Source organism: Cavia porcellus, unplaced genomic scaffold (genome assembly GCF_034190915.1).
Source record: "Cavia porcellus strain 051 isolate PalLab524CR breed Dunkin Hartley unplaced genomic scaffold, mCavPor4.1 scaffold_2, whole genome shotgun sequence".
Lineage (NCBI taxonomy): Eukaryota > Metazoa > Chordata > Mammalia > Rodentia > Caviidae > Cavia > Cavia porcellus.
The window spans coordinates 77,124,417-77,144,017 of record NW_026947485.1 but is presented as its reverse complement, the minus strand read 5'-3'; the positions used below and the strand labels follow the sequence as shown (position 1 = coordinate 77,144,017).

The window sequence follows — 19,601 nt, the reverse complement described above, 5'->3', positions numbered from 1 at the left end:
AGGGCTTGCCTGGTGTGCACAAGGCCCGGGTTCCATCACCAGCACCGAAAAAAACCTGTGATAGGGCCAGGGATACAGCTCAGTGGTGTAAATGTCTGCCAGGAGGTTGTGAGTTTGATTCCTGGTACTAAAAAAACAAGAAGGATACAAAAAACCTATTACATCTGGCAGACCAGTACTTTAGAATTAATTTTACATGTAGTGAGTAGAGGCTGGAAGGTACTCAGTGGTAGATAACTGTGCTTAGTGTGCACACCACCCTGGGTTTAATCCCCACACACAAACCTATTACATTTATCAGAATTAATAAAATTTGGTATTTTGCCTTTGTCTGTTTCAGGGTTTTAACATCAAAAGTGTACAGTCCCAGGGCTTTAAACTGAATGTGTGGGACATAGGTGGACAGAGGAAAATCAGACCATACTGGAGGAATTATTTTGAAAATACTGATATTCTAGTAAGTATGCTTTCTGGTGTGCTAATTTGTCTTCCCTTTTTGCCATGTGTTAGAAATATCAAAGCCATGATTTTGTCAGTAATTCCCTTGCTACAGCATTAATTGCCGTGAGTTAAAGGCTGGCTCGCAGAAGGCTGGGTAAAGGAGGCTGCAGGTTGTGCAAGAGTTTCTGTCGCTCAGTGGCACTGTGACTCACATGCACTTTGGCAAATAGAGTGCTTCTTCCTGTAGTGATTGAATACTGTATGGAGATCAAGAGGTCGTCTGCTGACACTTGTCACCCTCGTGAGCTGATGTGTCAGGAGTGTCTCTGAGAGGGCCAAGGGCTGCAGTGCACCCTTGAGCATTGTCTCTCTCTGCCTTCCAAGGTGTCATTCCATCTTTACTTTCTTTTTTTTTTTTTTTTTTTTTTTTTTTGGCTTTTTCCTTTTTATCGGTACCGGGGCATGCCCTTGGAGAGGATTTCTTTCTTTTTTTTTCCCCCTCCTTTGAGAACAGGGTCTCACTTTGTAGTTCAGGCTGGCATTGAACTCACAGCGATCCTCCTGCCTCAGCCTCCCAGGTGCTGGGATCCCAGGCCTTCACCACTATTCCAGCTTATTTCTTTTTGTATGCCTGGGCCAAATTGCACGACTTTTCCCCATTATACACAACTCACCCTGACATGGTACCTTGCTGATGCCCAGGAATAACACCAATAGCCTGTAGTCAGAAACCACCAAAACCTGAGCCAACCTTTTTTCTTTATGAGTTTATCTCTGTGATTTGTTAGAAGAATGGAAAGTTGAGTAATGCATTGCTCAGCCTCCAAATCTTAGGGTGTCCCAGAGCTCAGCCCTTGTGTTTTTTCCTCTAAATCACTACTTAGGTGACCTCATACAGCTCAGGGGTTTGGTTACCACCTGCACATTGGTCAGCCTCAGCCTGAGCTGCTCTCTAGAACTTGTCACCTACAGCCAGTTGCCTGTTTGACACTCATCTCCATGCTGGAAAGTCCTCAGCGGCAGTGCATCCCATGCTAAATTCCTGTCTCCATCCAGGCCCACCTGGGCCACTCCTCCCTCTCCTGCTCAGACATCTAGAAACAGTGATCATCTTCGGCTTCCTTCCCACTTCTGACGTTATCCTTCAGCAACTCCGCTCATTGTCCCCCAGGACTTTTCTCGAGCCCAGCCACCTCTGCACTCCCTACTACCACCCATAGTTACAGCAGTGTTGTGCTAATCATCTTTCCTCCATCAGTGCTGAGAAACCCTTTCTCAGCAGTGTTACCATAATGATCACGTTAAAACGTATGTTTCCGTTTCCATCTCCGGATAACAGGGAGGGCTCTGCGAGTGACCTACGTGGCCCTGTGTCTGGCTCTTTAAGGCTATGTTAGTATGTGTCCACAGCACGCTTGGAGCGCTGGTGCAGACATGCACTGCAGTTTTTTTACACCGCTTCCCAGCCTCTTTTCAGTCTGGTTTCTGCTGCCTCCCTTTTGGCCCTGGCATTTTTCTTCGCTTGTTTTTCTTGTTTTCCTCCATCAGCCTGTCAGGACCCAGTACTGTCAGACGTTGTTGGCCATTTGTTTTTCGATGCTGAGGATCAAGTTCAGGGCTTCTCACGTGCTAGACAAGCACTCTGACATTGAGCCAGTATCACACACATCGTTTTATTACCTTTCTCTCCCATTAGAGTGGAAGCTGCATGAGAATAGGAGTGTTGGGAGTGTTCTGGAAATGCTGTGTCTCCTTGCATATCTACAAAGTGCCTGAATGAGTGACAGAACACTTAAGGGGCAGATGATAAACACAGGGGGAAGTAAACTTACACTACATGACTTCTAGCTCCCTTCCCTCTTGAAGGTTCTGGTTCCGTATCACTGTGCTCAACTTCAAGGATTCGCTAATTCCTCAACAAAGTGTAGAGAGCCGGGTGTGGTGGCACACACCTATAGTCCCAGCACTCAGAAGGCTGAGGCAGGAGAATTGCTGTGAGTTTGAAGCCAGTCTGGGCTACAAAGTGAGTCCAAAGCCAGCCTGAACTGCATAGCAAAACCCTGTCTCAAAAAAATAAAGCAGGGAAGTCACCACTTCATGGCAGGGATGTTATGAGAAGTAATAAAGTGATTTACTCTGTAATTTCTTTTCCCCAGCACTGAGGATTGAACTCAGGAAGCCCTGAGCTACACTCCCAGCCCCTCTTACTTATGTATGTATGTATTTATTACTTTGAGACAGGTTCTCACCAGGTTGTGCAGGCTGTCCTTGAACTTGTGATCCTTCTGTGTCAGGCTCCCAGGCAGCTGGAATTACAGGTTTACACACTGTGCCCAGCTCATTTAAACATGTAAATGGAGAATAATACCAAACTGTAAAGTTGAGGTGGGCTTCACACAGCACCATCCTGTTCCTGGCCTTCTGACCCTGATGCCAGGTTCAGAGTCGCAGAGGGGAAGAGGTAAACGGAAACAAACCCGTCCCTTCCCTATCTTTTGTTTTTGTTTTTTTTTTTTTTGTACCAGGGATCAAATTCACGACCTTGTACTTGCCAAGCAGTTGCTTATGCCGCTGAGCTAAATCCCGTATTGCCTGCTGCCCACTCCTTTAGAATGGATTAGATTCTTCCAAGGAGAGAGAGATTTTCTTTCTTTCTTTCTTTCTTTTTTTTTTTTTTTTTTTTTGAGACAGGATCTCACTATGCAGTTTAGGCTGGCCTTGGGCTTACTTTGTAGCCCAAGCTGGTCTCCTCCTGCTTTCAGTCCCCTCAGTGCTGGTATTACAGACATGTGCCATCACGTCCAGCCTAAGGAGAGAGAGTTTATCCCTTTTAACACAGTAGCTTCTTCCTTAATCCCAAATTATGTGTCCATTCCTGATATTTAAATTTTTCAGCTTTTTTTTTTCCCTTCAACTTTTTGATACAGGGTCTTGCTGAGTATCCCAATGGGCCTCAACCATCCTTTGTAGCCCAGGCTGGCCTTAAACTCATCACCCTTCTTACTCAGCCTCCTAAGTGCTGTGCTGAGATTTTTTTTTTTGGTCTTTTTCATTTTTATCGGTACCAGGGATCGAACTCACGACTGCCTGCTTGCAAGGCAGGCAGCTTATGCTGCTGAGCTAAATCCCCAGCCCCCAAGTGCTGAGATTATTACAGGCATATGCCACCATGCTTGCCTTCATTAATTTTTTAGGATTAGAAAACTTTCAGCCAGGTATGCCCTGGCTGTAGCACTCAGGATAGCTGAGGCAGAAAAAAACTGTGAGTTCAAGGCCAGCCTGGGATACATGGTGAGTTCAAGGACAGCTTGAACTATATAGCAACACCCCATCTCAAAAAAACAGTAAGAAAGCTGGGAGTGGTGTCTCACGCCTATAATCCCAGCACTCAGGAGGCTGAGGCAGGAGGATTGTTGTGAGTTCAAGACCAGCCTAGGCTACAAAGTAAGCTCAAGGCCAGCCTGCACTGCATAGAAGGTTTAAAAAGATGTATAAGGCTGAGAATATAGCTCAGAGGCACAGGGCCTGCCTGGCAAATGCAAGGTTGTGAGTTTGATCCCCAGTACCAAAAAAACCCAAAAGAATAATGTGATCCCAAACACCTGCCCATTCCCAGTTTCATTGCTTTCTATTTTGGATTAGTTTATCCTTCACGTGATACTATAGGTTGAGTCCAGGGGCCTTCACACTGAGCCACATGCCCAGTCCTTTTTCGGTTTTGTTTTGAGACAGGGTCTCCAGCTTTTGAGGCTGGCGTTGAACTTGAAATGCTCCTTCCTCAACCTCTGAGACTTGTGCTTCCATACCTGGCTTTTTTGAAGTATATTAAGACAAATTCCAGTCACCATGTATTTTCCTTTCACAAATACTTCAGATGTAGAACCTACCTGTTAGAAAATTTGACTTACAGAGAAGCTTAATGAGGAAACTTTTGAAGCTAGTATCTGCTCCTCTAGAATGGATTAGATTCCTCCAAGAGGAAAGAGATTTCTTCCAAGAGAGAGCTATTATAGCAGGGTTGTAGGGTAGAAGATTCATAAGCAAGAGTCACCATCCTTTAAGCCAGCAATGAACAAGTGCAGTTTGAAAGCAAAGTGCCACTTAGCACAGGCCCTCAAAATGAAATATTTAGGCATAAATTTAACAAAACTTATATAGGATCAATGTAAGAAAATTATAAAACCGATAAAAGAAAGTTCTTGTCTAGTATATGTGAGGCTTTGAATTCAGTCTCTAGCAACACACAAACACAGAAATGCAGAGGTTCCATGCTCATAGATGAGAGTTGAGACTCAGTGTTGCCCGGATGCCAGGTACACGCAGCTAAATCTACAGTCAGTACAACCCCAATCAGAGTCCCAGCAAAATACTTCAGGGAACCGACAAGCTGATTCTAAAGTTTATTTGAAAAGACAAAAGATAGGGGCTGGGGATTTAGCTCAGCGGTATAAGTGCCTGCCTTGCAAGTGCGTGGTCGTGAGTTCGATCCCTGGTACCGATAAAAAAAGAAAAGACAAAAGATCTCAATAAATAGCATAGTGCTAAAGAGGACTAAACCGACATCAGCCTACTGCAGGGTTTACTCTGAGCTGGAACAGTCAGCAGTGCATCTCAGCAAGAACAGACAGACTGGTCAGGAGCACAGAACAGTAAACCCTGCAGGCAGCCTTTGGGAAGGAGCAAGGTAGAACAGTCCTTTCAGCAAACACTGCTGGAACAGTGGGTCATCCACATCCAAAAAGACAGACAAGAATATCTGCATGCACATCTCACCCCCTTCACCCATTTCACGGAAATTGACTCAGAGTGGAATGGAAACAGAAACGTGAGCCAGGCATGGTGGTGCATGCCTATACTCCCAGCACTCAGGAGGTGAGCCAGGAGGACTGCAGTGAGCTTAAGGCCAACCTGGGCTTCATAGTGAGACTCTGTCTCAAAAAGTAAATGAATGAGAAACTCAAAACTATAAAACTTTTAGAAGATAATGTAGAATGTCTAGATGACCTTGGATTTGATGATACTTTAGCTACAGCAAAAGTGTATCCACAAGTGAAAAAGTTAGTTGGACTTTGCTCAGATTTACGTAGTTATTTGAGACAGGCTGTTTCTCTGTAATTTAGGCCAACCTTGAACTCACTGCATAGCCCAGCCTGGCCTCAAACTCCCAGCAAGCCTCCTGTCTCAGCCTCTTCAGTGCAGAGATTACTGACTTGCACCACCAACCCCCATGCTTTGTTAGAATTTAAAACTTTGGGGGCTGGGGATTTAGCTCAGCGGCATAAGCACCTGCCTTACAAGTAGGCAGTCGTGAGTTCGATCCCCAGTACTGATAAAAAAAAAAATTTAAAACTTCTCCTCTATGAAAGAAACGTAAGAGAATAAAGCTCAGGCAAGAAGATAGCTGCAAATCTGAGACCAGCCTGGGCTTCATAGTGGGTTCAAGACCAGCCTGAACTACATGGCAAGACCCTGTTCCAAAAAAGAGAATGAGGGCCAGGGGTTTAGCTCAGTGGCATAAGCACCTGCCTAGCAAGTGCAAGGTCATCAGTTTAATCCCTGGTACCAAAAAAAAAGGGGGGGGGCGCGAATGAAGAAAAGACAAATCACAGATTTGGACAAAAGATTTGTTTAATGTCTGAAAAGACTTGCGTGGTGGTACATACCTGTAATCCCAGCACTCAGCAGGCTGAGGCAGGAGGATTATTTCAAGAACAACAACAGCCTGGGCTACAAAATGAGCTCAAGGCCAGCCTGAACTACATAGCAAGACCCTGTCTCAAAAGGAAAAAGAAAAAAAGGTTTGCATGGTGATGCACACCTATAATTCCAGCATTTGGGAGACTGAAGCAGGATGATCTCTGCAAGTTTAAAGTCAGTCTAGGCTAGATAGTGAGTTAAAAAGTTCATGGTCAACCTAGACTACATAGTGAGTCCCCATGGGAGAAAAAAAGAGAGAAAAGAAAGAAAAAAAATACTCAAAATATACAAAGAACTCAAAAATCAACAATCTTATTTTTTAAATGGATAAAAGATCTAAGTAGATGCCTCACCAAAGAAGATCCATAGATATCAAAGAAGCAGGTGAAAATATGCTCAGCGTCAAGTCGTTGGGGAATTTGAATTTAAAATGACAGTGAGATGCCTCTTGATAACTAGAGGAATGGCTGAAACCCAGACCCAGGCCATCCCAGTGCCAGTGAGGGTGAGGGACAGTCGCACTCACAGCCACACAGAGGAGCGCAGAGTCACAGCCACTGTGGGAGGCAGCTGGCAGTTTCCTTTTGTTTTGTTTTTTGAGGCAGGGGGTCCCTGTGCACTAAGTGCTCTGCCACTGATCTATTGAACTTAGAACTATAAAGAATGAATTTTGTGTTTCAATATTGTTTAATTGCAACTATTTTCATTATTGAGGTTGAACCTTGGGCTTTTGGATTGAGCTGCATCACCAGCCCTTTTTTCATACTTTCATTTAGAGGCAGGATCTTGGTAAGTCACTAAGTTGTCCAGGCTGTGCTTAAGCTTTTGATCCTCCTACCTCTGCCTCCCAGAGTGCTGAGACTACAGGTGTGCATCACCATACCTGGCTAATTAAAGTGCTGACCGAAGATGTTGCTAGAGAAAACTATGTAGGGGTGAGGGTAGAAATGGGGTACGTATATGGAGCTCTTGTTTTATCTACTCAATTATTCTCTTAATCTAAAACTAAAAAAATACCCAGCACTTGAGAGACCGAGCCAGGAGGAGTGCATAATGGGGGGAGGGTCATTCTATTATTTATTTATCTATTTACAACGGGGTTTCACTATTGTCTTAGTTACTTTTTACTCGTCGCTGAGACTAAATACCTGAAGCCCAAGTTAGGAAAGGAAAGCTTTATTTCTTACAATTTTTGGAGGTTTCAGTCCACACTCAGTTGGCTCCCAGGCAGGTGGGCATGGCTGGCCCGCCTCTCATGGCAGCTGCAAACAGCAAGCTCCAACCAGCAAAGAGCAAGTCACACCTTCTTCCTGCCATTACATCACATCCTAGCTCCACCCCTTTGTGGGTGGAGCACTGACACCATCAATCCAAGCACTAGACAATGAAGGAATAACAAATGCACAATTCAAACTCATGAGGCCTGGGGGACACAGACATAACCATGACAACTATGCAGTTCAGGCTGGTCTTGAACTCACTGCATATCCCAGACTGGATTGCCACAAATTTGAGGCCAGCTAGGGCTACACAGTGCATTCAAGACCAGCCTGAACCACATAGCAGAATACTGTCAAAAAAGCCAAAAAAAACACTAGGTGTGGTGTTGTGCGCCTGTAATCCTAGCACTGAGACTTGGGTAGGAGGAGGAACACTGTGAGTTCAAGGCCAGCCTGGGCCACACAGTGAATTGGAGGCCAGTGTGGTCTACATGGTAAGACCCTGTCTACAGAGCAACAGAATGAGCCAGAGCAGAACAGTTTGTGAGGGCTTTGATGGGGAGGCCTGTGAGGTGCTGTCTGGGCTACAGGTAAGGGCAGTTCTGAATCATACACTCAGCCCCCAGGGGCGCTGCCAGGTACTCCAGCTAGAATGCAGCCTTCCATCCCCCTTCTCACCAGTCCAGAGTGCCCAGAAGTAAGGTCCCATCTGGCAGAAAACTAGCTTCAACCCGTCTGTACAGCCTGTCAGCCAGAGAGGTTTTCACTTTTTTAAGTAATTGAAAAACAAAATAATATTTTGTGATGTGAAAATTGTATGGGGGGCTGGGGATTTAGCTCAGCGGCATAAGCACCTGCCTTGCAAGCAGGTGGTCGTGAGTTCGATCCCCGGTACCGATAAAAAATGAAAAAGACAAAAAAAAAAAAAAAAAAAAAAAAAGAAAATTGTATGGGATTCAAATTTCAGTGTCCACAAATAGGGTCCTGTGGGGACACAGGTGTGCACATCGGGATACAGGTTCCCCAAGGCTGCTTCTCACTGCCCACCAGCACCCTTCAGTGGTTGGGATGAGATGTTTGGGCCACAGGCATAGTGCTTGCTGCTGCCCCCTTCCGGAAAGGTTTACCTTTGCCTGACAGGACCGAGTGATGGAGCGTAGGACCTGTGTAGTGACATGAAGGAGGTAGGGTGGCCTGTAGCATGTCAGTCTCAGGGAGCGCAACACTAAGGACGTCAGACTCGGCCTTACTAATTTGGGGGAAGTGACTAAGAAAGAAAACTCGTGTGACAGACGGGAGAGGACAGGGAGGGGACAGGGTAGCTTCCGATTCTCTTTAGGCCAGGCAAGGAAAATAGCCTTTATACATAAGACTGCATAAGTGCGGCTCACTAAAGGTGCTGGTGTAACACGCAAGGTGTGCAGTGGTGAGCACAGTAGTGATTTTTCTCATAGTGTACTCATGTTACTGTGAAACTCCACTCACATTATTATTATTATTATTATTATTGTCATCATCATCAGCTTGGCGTTTAAACTTAGCATAACTGGAGCTGATACTCTAGCTCAGTGGCACAGTGCCTACTGGGTACCAAAAAAATAAAAAAGAATGAAATTACTTTTAAACTTGCCATAGCCTAAACAGAATGACTTGGTCATCTTTTCCATATTCAAAATAGAGGAACTCACCAGGTATGGTCACACACATGTGTAACCCCACTATACTGGGAGGCTGAGGCAAGAGGATGGCAAGTTCAAGCTTAGCCTGGGTAACTCAGTGAGACCCTGTCTCTAAAAAGTGGCTAGGGAGGTGGCCAGAGCTAGTGCAAAGGTCATGGTTTCATCCACAGTACCACAAACAATAAAAGATACCAAGTGAGATACATTCAGACACTGAAATAACCCTCTCTTTGCCGTGTCCGCAATACTGCTCACGCGGACACGTGGAGAGAGCAGAGGTTGCCCCGTCACCCTGCTCCTAGACCCCAGTGCAGCAGTGAGTGGGAAGTGCGCTCCTGTGCCTCTCACTGCTGTCCAGCCCCGAGAAAGAAACCAGAGGAGCGGTCCAGTGACCAAGAGGTGGCAGCAGGCTGGAGGAGGATCAGAAGCAGGAGGCTGAACAAAGGGCCCTCAGTTCAGGCTCCCAGCGAGCCACAGCGCCTGGACTCTCCGAGGAGAACCCCTCACTATGCAGAGGTGGTGCCTGCACAGGCCTGTCTCACTTCGTCAGGCGAAAAAGAGAAACCGTTCCTCTAGGCCAGGCAGGATGGTACACGCCTGTGATCTTAATACCCTGAAGCTGAGGCATGAGGATCACATTTTTGAGCCCAGCTTAGGCAATTTAGCAACCTGGCAAAACCCTATCTCAGAGGTTCAGGGTGTAACTCAGTGTACCCCAGGTCCAGTCCCAGTACCACAGAATAATAATGATAAGTAGCAAGAGTAGGAACCCCTTTCTCTAGGTCTTGTGTAACCAAATAAAAATTTCAAGACAGCTGCCTAAAAAGATACAGCTAACTGCCTAAAACACTACTATGATTTATTAATTAATTAAAAATGGGGAAAGGGCTGAGGATTTAGCTCAGTGGCATAAGCGCCTGCCTGGGAAGTGCAAGGTCCTGAGTTTTATTTCCAGTACCAAAAAAAAAGGAAGAAAAAGTCTTATAGGCTTAATTGTAAAAACTTATTATATAGTTATTTTCCAATTGTAAGCAAATTATTTGAGAAAAATACCAAATAAGAAGCAGGATGTGTGTGCAACCCTCCTTTTGAACCAGATAGTGGAAAAGCTTCCTGTCAAGTTTCATGTCAGGGGCTGGGGATTTAGCTCAGTGGCGTAAGCCCAGCACGGTCAGACACCAGGCCCCTCCACTCCTGGCCCAGGAGGTCATCCTGGCCAGGGGCGGGAAAGGAAAGATGTATCTGTTTCAGCCCCTGAAGTCAGCATGTGGTCAGTGTGCAGGTTGCACTTGTAGAGTGATGACATTGGAGGGACACAGGAAGGCAGATGCTGGGTAACACTGCTGCTAACATTCTGCCTGTTGGGCCACAGCGCAACAGCGTGGGTTAGAGAGCTAGCATGGCAGCTGCACAGTTCCCTGACTTCCTCAGGCTTGTGTGTCCTTGCACGTCACGTGGGGATACCCAGAAAGCTGTGTCTCAGAGGTGCGGTGTGATGGATAGAGTCACCTAGCGACTGTATTGAGGGCCACCAAAGCAGAAGCTTTGGTGCCACTTTGGCTTTCCTGACTTCCTGGGGCTTGGCTTTGCTGGAAAGCCTTGCTGGGTATCTTCACCCAAACAGTGAGCAAACTCATTAGTCGGTTTATTTATTTTGCTTCCATAGGTGAGAACCGCTGGTCCTCTCTGTATGTCTTAAATCTGAGTCTCCCTGTTCCTTTGATAGAAGCTGGACCCTCTGTTTCCCATCTCTGGTGAAATTTTTTCCTTTTTTCCGTTACAGATATATGTAATTGACAGTGCAGACAGAAAAAGATTTGAAGAGACGGGCCAGGTAAATAACTCTGTTCTTGAGATACTTCCCAAAACCTGGGGATTTATTAATCCACCTTGTAAACCGGTGAGACTGAGGTGGGTTTGTTTAAGTTCAAACAGTGTGTCATCCTGACTCACAAAAGAAAATAACAGCTATCTTTAAAAAAGCTAGTTGAGTCCTGAAACAATTCTGTGATTAAAGTCTTTTAGCTTCAGTCAAGTTAAGTTACAAAGTATGGCCCAATGGAATGTAGTGCCATGCCTAAAACTTGGTGCTATGCTCACCTGATTTCTTCCAGACCATGTGGAAGCGAAGCCACAGGGACAGTGCACTTGTCCTTTCCGAGTTTGATGTTTTGTTTTGTCTTTTGTTTGTAGTAATGAAGATTGAGCTCTGAGCTACACTGCCAGCCCTTTTTTGGTTGCAGGGAGGAGGGGTGCAGGTCTCACTGTGTAAGTCAGGCCTTGAACTCACTGTGTAGCCCAGCCTGGCCTCAAACTCCCAGTGAGCCTCCTGCCTCAGCCTCCTGAGCGCTGGGATTATGGGTGTGGCACTGCCGTATCCAGATGCCCATCGTTTTGGGTTTTTTGTTGTCATATTGTCTATTTGAGACAGGGTTCCACTACGCAGTTCAGGCTGGCCTTGAACTCACTTTGTCACCCAGGCTGTTCTCCAGCTGCTTCTGCCTCCCAAGTGCTGGGATTGCAGGCATGGGCCACCACCCCCAGCTTCCCATCCCTTTTTTGAGGTAAGATCTCACTGAACTGCCCACATCAGGCTCAATATGTAGCCCACCTTGCTCAGCCTCCCAGAATGGGAGAGTTACAAGCCTGTGCCACTGTGTGCAGCTCTGCACTTTTTTTTTTTTTCCCCCTGTACCAAGGATTGAATTCATGACCTTGTACTTGCCTGGCAAGCACTTATGCTACTGAGTATATTCCCAGCCCTCTCATTTCTGTTTAATTGATCCAGAACTAATTTTGATAAATTCAAAAGGATGGGGAAAAATGTACAGGCCAGAATTAAACTACTCTTGTTTCTAAGCCAATAGCTAAACCTTGACCCCAAGTGTAGCCTCAAACACAGGCTGTATGCTGGCATGGTTCCATGCCATGGTTTGTGTGTGGCAGCTTTTCACAGCGACGCGATGGGCACAACCACTTCAGCCACAGTGAATTCACTGGCAGAGAATACTCACCTTGTAGGATGGGCCTGCTAGGAGACAAGCGTGCTTAGCTGTATTACAGTCTTTGATCTGTATCCTGAAATGTCAGAAGTGGCCTTCTGAAAGCAGCACTCCCCATGATTTTGTTCTTTTTCTTTTTGGAAACTAAGTTGAGAACTCTTTAGACCCCTGGAGACCACATACCTCCCTTCCATGTCTTAATGATTTCTGGGCCATCGTTCGGGTGAACCAGGCTGCATGTGGATCTAAGGACGGAAAGAGTCCTGTAGAGCCATCTGCCTCTTGCACCATTTGGTTTTCTAAGCCCAAGAATTTTAAGTGACCAAAATGTCATTTAGGGGCTGGGGATTTAGCTCAGTGGCATAAGTACCTGCCTTGTAAGTGCGCAGTCGTGAGTTCGATCCACGGTACCAAAAAAAAAACTACAAAATGTCATTTAGGTGACTTTACACCCTCTCATCCTTATTGTAGAGGAAACCAACATATAGTTTAGACGTTAGTCTGTGACCTGAAAATCAGGATCTTGCCAAATGGCTGAGTACAAAGTTATTTCAGATGTGAACCTGATCAGATTTAGTGAGTGTGGAAACCTGCATGTTTTGAGATAGAAACTGACTAATTATAGTTTCTCATTGTCAGCGTTCAGTTTTTTGGTGTTTTTTCTTTTCGTACCGAGGATCAAATTCACAGCCTCACTCTTGCCAGGCAGGTGCTTGTGCAGCTGAGCTAAATCTGCATCCCTAGCCTCAGTTTTCACGTGTGCACACACACACATATGCAAGCAGGTATCTGTGGGCCATGAGTACAGCTCAGTGGTAGAGCACCTGCCTCACAAGCACAAGGCCCTGAGTTCACTCCTGAGCACCAAAAAAAGAGTTACTTGCAGATAGTAAGTTGTGGATAGTTTTCAATCTCTAACCATTATTTACATTCTCCTTTGAACAGTATTACTCAAAGCATGATTCGTAAATCGCCCATAGGAGAGTCACCCATAGGGGAGTTTGTTAAAAATGTAGATTCCTGGCCTGGCTCAAGCTTTGTGAAGCCAGCAATCCCATGTGGCCTACGGGTCTGCTGGGGCTCTTCCAGAGGCAGGAGCCTAGGAATCCCTGCCCTGGAAAGCTGCTTCTCCATCATCTCAAGTGTTCTGGGTTTCATGGTTCAAACTGCACCCTAAATACTATAGATGTCACAGCCCCTTCCCTCCCCACGGTGCAGGAACTAGCCGAGCTGCTAGAGGAGGAGAAGCTCAGCTGCGTGCCAGTGCTCATCTTTGCTAACAAGCAGGATCTGCTCACGGCGGCCCCCGCCTCTGAAATTGCCGAAGGGCTGAACCTGCACACCATCCGCGACCACGTCTGGCAGATCCAGTCCTGCTCGGCGCTCACCGGCGAGGGTGTCCAGGTGAGGCCGCGGAAGGCTTGGTCCCTTAGCAGCGCACAAGGAGGGTACTTGTGCACCCTGGGCTGGGCGGTGAAGATAGAAGATGGTACACAACAGCAGCCTCGAAGGGTGGAGGAGCCATGGCAAGGGTGTACGATGCAGAAGAAGGTTGGTGCTTTGCTGCTTAGTGACCAGCAGGTACCATAGACTCTCCAGGGAAAGCCCCAGGACCCACCTGCACACACAGCCAGCTTTCCATCGGACGGAAAGGAGGTCAGAACAGAAGGCTCAGAAGATGCTTTCCTACTCTAGAATCCTCTGATGACTAGGTCAGGGCCTGTGCAGATGCTGGAAACCCTTCCTCCAAGGCACAGGCTGTCAGGGGCCATGCACACACTATCGATTCTTTCTGTCTCTGGTGGTTCTCTCCCCGCCCCAAGGGCGATGTCTGTTTCCTGGGGTTCTAGGGACAGAAAGTCCCATGCAGCTATAGCTGCAGCTATAGCTCAGTGGTACAGTGCCTGCCTGGCAAGCATGAGGTCCTGAGTTCAATTCCTGGTCCCGCCACCACACACACACCTGGAAACAGAGTCCCATGTTTCGTACTGAGGAACTGTGTGTGAGGAGAACAGGCCCCCTGATTTCATTTATGGCAGAGCGTGTTTGTACTCCCAACACCCAAAAGAGAGAAGCACTTTCAACTGTGTTGCGTCCTCATTTTCCAGAGTTCTCTAGGTCCTGTTGTGCTGATTGTAAAAGTAACATTCTCCATCTTAATTACATTAAGTTATATAAAGTTAAAAAGGGAGAGTGGGGCTTGGTTCTTGCCTGTAATCCCAACATTCTGGGAAGCTGAGGCAGGAGGATTGTAAATTCGAGTTCACCATGGGAAAATTATTTAGTGAGATGCCCATCTCAAAATAAAAAATAAAACAGGCTGAGGATGTAGCTATGTGCAAAGGCTCTGGGTTAGTCCCCAGTGTGAGAGGAGGGGAGGGGCACGAGGAGCTGTGCGTAGATTTGTACATCTGTAATTCTGGTGTTCTGGGAGGCTGAGACAGGACAATTGCTTTTTTCTTCCTCCTCCTCCTCTTCTTTTGCTGCTGCTGCACCAGGGATTGGACTCATGACCTCACACTTGCTGTGCTGTGAGCTATATCCCAAGCCTGGCCGTTGCAACTTAGAGCCCAGTTTAAGTAAAGTTTTGTTTTGTTCTGGCTTTCTTTCGTTCTTTCTTTCTTTCTTTTTTTTTGAGACAGAGTCTCACTATGCAGTACTGTTGGCCTTGAGCTCATCGGTTTTCCTGCCTCAGCCTCCAGTGTGCTGATATTACAGGTGTATGCCTCCATACCTGGTATAAATTTAGGCAATTTAATAAGACACTGTCTCAAAACAGAAATTAAAAGGGGCTGAGCATATAGGTTAGTGTGAAGGCCCAGAATTCAGTCCCAACACCACCGGAAAATTTTTTTTAAAAACTGTAAACCTCTTTTTGGGATAAGGATTGATTACCATTAATGATAGCAGTCGAGTCAGATGTGGTGGCATCTGTGTGTAACACTCTGAAAGACTGAGGCAAGAAGAGCACAAATTCAGGCTCAGCTTGGGCAATTTAGCAAGACCTTGTCTCAAAACAAAACAAAACAAAAAAGCTGAGGAAGTAACTCAGTGCAAAGCCCCTAGGAGAAAAAGAATATTTTTTCTATTATAGTCTTTTTTATAAAATTGCTGTCCCAGAAGTTATTTCATCTGTCTATCTAAGGGATTTGTTTTTTCATAAAGAGGGGTTGAGACAGGGTCTCATGTGTAGCCTGTACTAGTCTCAGACTCAGCAATCCTCCTGCCTCAGCCTCCTGAGTGCTGGCAAGGCTTTTAATTTTGAGACAGTTCTGCTAAATCTCTGCATAGCCAGGCTATACTCAAACATAAATCCTCCTGCCTCAGTTTTGCAGAGTATGCCCCACTGCACTCAACTGCCAGGAATTGTTTGAATAAGTAAAATCTGATAATTATGTTTACTTCTTCCTGTTACAGCCTACTTTTTTTGGCGGGAAGGTTGGTTTTTTGAGACAGTAAGGCCATGTAGCCCAGGCTAGTCCCAGACTCAAGATGTTCCTCCTGCCTCAGCCTCCCAAGTATAGCTAATATAGTCATGTACCACCACACCTAGCTTACTGCCTACCTTTTAAAAGTCAGCTTTCCTCCAGTTGTACATACATAGGGTTGTTTCCAGAAGCCTCTGGTTGCTGTGATGAAAACATAGCTCAGGAAAAGACCGCCACAGTGTGTCTTTCTCCTTGATGGTACTGAGAATCCAACCCCAAGCCTTGCTCTTGCGGACAGGCACTCTGCCTCCCGCCCAGGGCTGCTTACTCGAGTTTCTCCAAACTTCCCAGCAGGAGCGCTGCCCTGCTAGCTCGCTGGGTGTCTGAGGAGAGAGTCCTGGGCTGGGCTGGTAAAGGTGGTCCAAAGACCAGAGATCCTTCTTGTGGGCACGTTCATTGCAGGGTGTGGAGAGGAGCAGTGGTGCTGAGGTCGGGGCACCTCCAAGGAACCTGGCACTGCCCACGGCCCTTCCCCATCCCCGATGCTCAGGAGAGAGTGCCACGCTCCTGGTTGGGTGGCCCACAAGCCGTCAATGCCTATGTGTTCTTTTTCTCCTTTCCGTGATGCTAGGATAAGACACAGGCCTCACACGCACCACACAGGCCTCACACGCACCACACAGGCCCTCGGTCACTGAGCTGCAGCCCCAACCCCTTGGAAGATCACGAGGCCAAAAAAGAGACTGCAAGCTAGCAGACAGGTAGGAGAAAGCAGACAGGTAGCAGACAAGGGCGGAGGCAGTAAGAGGGCTGTGTGAGTAGCCTGAGCGGGGTCTGTAGGCTCTAGTTTTGTGAGGTTGCCAGTCAGGCCTGCAGCATCTAGCTTCACAGGAAGTGATTTCAGGAGACCCAGAATTTGGGGTGAGCTCAGGGTTGAACACCTACCTGGCAGGCCCTGGGTTCCATCCACAGCACCACAAAAAAAAAAAAAGTTAAAGAAAAAGAAAAACGTAAGCCAGGCGTGGTGGCTCACACCTGTAATCCCAACACTTGGGAGGCTGAGACAGGAGGATCATTGCGAGTTCAAGACCAGCCTAGGCTACAAAGTGAGCTCAAGACCAGCCTAAAGTGCATAGAGAGACCTGTCTCAAAAAGACAAAAAAAAAAAAAAAAAAAAAAAAAAGAAAAATGTGAGGGATCCAGCAAAGAACTATGAGGAGAAAAAACAATAGTGACTTTGTAAGGTGGGGTAGTAGTTTGAAGGTCACTTAATGAGCTTAGTAGATAGACCATGGTGTATAGAACTGAATAGTTAAGACTGGGGTTTCAAGGTTAATGAGATTAGAGTATGGTTAATAGAATGATATAAATTTAGAGAATTTAGCCATTATTTGAAGTGGGTTATTTAATAAAAATGTTAATTAAGAGGGAATCTGCTGTCTAATGTCCTTTAGTAGTAATCTTTGGGAACCAGGGAAAGGGCAAGGAATTCCTCTATGAAAATGCCTCCCGCTGTGAGGCCCTGACAGGCTGTGTCCCTCCTCCCTGGGTTCTGTCCACCAGCCGGCCTGGTTTCCACCTGCCCTGGACAGAAGCACGCAGGCTGCTCACGGCACGCAGTGTTCTCAACAGTGGACGACTAACCTCACAGGGAAAACGTCCAGGGGATAAAACTGTTTAAGATTCACTGTCAGACTTGATCCTGTGCAATCTTCATTAAAGTTCTCTAGATTCCAATTTCATCCTCCCTGCCCTCCTCCATTCCCTAGAAGCTGATGAGCAACAGGGAGCCACAGAAATGACTGGACACTACTTGGTCCAGCAGGCTTCACAGTTCTGACGGCACGCAGGCTGCTCTGAGTGTGGGCGCACATGTCGAGCTGCAGTGCACAGGAGGCTGAGTCCTGGCTCTGGAGTCCCAGTCACTGTTGTTTGTAGAGTTTTGTTGTGTTTGGTTTCAGTTTTATGCTGTACTGGGGATTGAGTCTAATACCTTCACATAGAGCTACAGCCCCAGGCCTCTTTCATATTTTCATTTTGAGATTGGCTTACATTTGAGCCAAGGCTAAGCAGAAGCTTGCGATCCTCCCGCCTCAGCCCCCAGAGAGTCAGGATTAGGTACACACCACCATGTCAAGGAAGATCAGCAGTTTTTAACCTGACCTGTGGCCATGGTCACCACAGAGCACCTGTGTGCACCAATGGTTTTACCCAGCAGAGCACCCCCTGTGCGCTGCTCCCCAGTCTGTCCCACCTCACACTCACCTTTTTGTCCTCTGTTTGCCTCCTGTTCCCTCTTGTCCTTCTCCAAACTGAAGTGGAAATCTGAGTCACAGTAGCCTTGTGCTGCATCCTGCACATAGACAGCGTCTCCAGCAGTCTGAATGTGAGCCCAGCCTAAGCAGCTGGTGACTTCAGTGAGACCTGGTCTCAAGATAGAAAACCAAAGGGCTGGGAATGTAGCTCAGTGTGGAAGCTGGGTTCAGTCCTCATGGCGCCTCCCCATAGACTCTGCTGCCACCTCTGCCCAGCCTCAGCTTTTACCTGTTCCACCCGTACACAGAATTGCTTCTCTGTGAGTCAGACCTGTATTTTTAACTTTTGAAGCCTTTCTGTACACTGAGAAAGCAAGCTCAGTCCGTGTGATTTGCTGCCTCCCTGGTGCCGTGCCCTTTGTCACTAGAAAAATACTAATAGCAAGCAATATTTTATGGATGCTCCATCCAGCTGCTTCTTGACCCTGGGGGCCTAATGGCACAATGGGACAGGCGACATTGCCTGGCATGGGCCTGAGTTGTGCATCATCTTAAAGCAGTTTAATGAAGTGACCGCAGAGTCACCGTGGCTTTACAAACCAGACCCATCTGACCATGTCTGCACTGCTTCCTTCCAAGCGGCCCACATTGGTGGACGCCCTGGCCTGAGAGCAGATTCAAAAGAGCAGGGCAGCTGGAGACCATTCTTCCCACAAAAGGACATGGCCGCCTGCAGCCCTAGCAGGCAGGGCTGGGGCTGCTTCTGCTCCCCAGTGGTCACTGTGGGAATAAGACTGCGGTGCAGAGGAGGCCGCACAAAGCGCAGTCTTCGAAGTCCTGTTATGTTTCTGACTCTGTTACTGAATTGAAGGTGATCAGTTCAGATTCAGTTTCAGCGAGACTGCTCAGGGAAGGTATGTTTGAGGAAGGAAGCAGGGGCTGTTTGTGACAGCGTTATCCCATAATGAAGAGCAAATGCGCAGGGAATTGGTCAAACCAGTTTTAACAATAAAGGTGCAGCCATTAAGTAACCTGTTGGTTCTTTCCTTCTTCAGAGGCAGAGCAGAATTCTGCTTCAAGTAAGTGATCCCTTTGTCTGCTGTATTTTATAAAAACAAGGTCTGGCCAGGTGAAAGGCAGAATGATGGGCCATTGATTTACATAAAAAAGCGAGGGCCAGGGATTTAGCTCAGTGGCACAGGCACCTGCCTGTCAAGCACAGGATCCTGAGTTTGATTCCCAGTACCAAAAAAAAAAAAAAGGCAGAAAAGTCCTGCATTAGCAGTTAACCTCACAGGAGGAGGTGGACTTGGTGGATGGGGAAGATGCTGGGGTCATACAACCAGGGCCTGGATCCCTGGCAGCCCTCAGTCCTCATTCAGAGTTCTCAGGGCTACAGGGTACCCTGCTGGGGCTCCGCCCACCCTGCCTCTACTGTTCAGAAGGAGTGAGGAAGAAAGCCGGAGGAGGGCCCCTCGTTCTCCCCTCCAGGCACTCCCAACTTCTCTACGCTGCAGTCAGAGCCTCTTCTGCAGCTGTTGCCCACAGCCACAGATGGGAGCAGGGCCCGGCTGGCGTGAGGCCACCTGGCTGCGCAGCCCGCCTGCTCCGGCCGCTGTGTGCTTCGCCTCCCTCATCTGTGATACAGACACTGAAACAACACCCACTGCAGTGCCAGCCAGCAGTCACAAGGAGTAGTTTAGGAGAGAAAGTGTGGGCCAGGCACGGAGCCACACACATGCCTGGAATTCCAGCCCCAGGGAGGCCCGTGGAAAGTTCAAGGCCAGCTGGGCAGTGTTGTATGACCAGTCTCAAAAATTAAAAAAGGAAAGTGTTTCAGAAGGGCAGGGACATAGTGTAGTGCTCCTCGTTTCAGGCC

At 47.1% G+C, this 19,601-nt stretch overlaps 1 protein-coding gene across 2 annotated transcripts in view; it reads left to right on the top strand.

Annotated features, from left to right (window-relative positions):
* The window catches only part of Arl3 (ADP ribosylation factor like GTPase 3), a 34,571-nt gene that overhangs the window by 12,726 nt on the left and 2,244 nt on the right, over positions 1–19,601 (top strand). Inside the window, exons 3-5 of one of the 2 annotated variants that reach the window (XM_063244623.1) lie at positions 341–457; positions 10,821–10,871; positions 13,258–13,443. In XM_063244623.1, coding sequence (XP_063100693.1) covers positions 341–457; positions 10,821–10,871; positions 13,258–13,443 — 354 coding nt within the window. The remainder of the gene's footprint in view (positions 1–340; positions 458–10,820; positions 10,872–13,257; positions 13,444–19,601) is intronic. The other variant, XM_063244624.1, reaches the window with a different exon arrangement.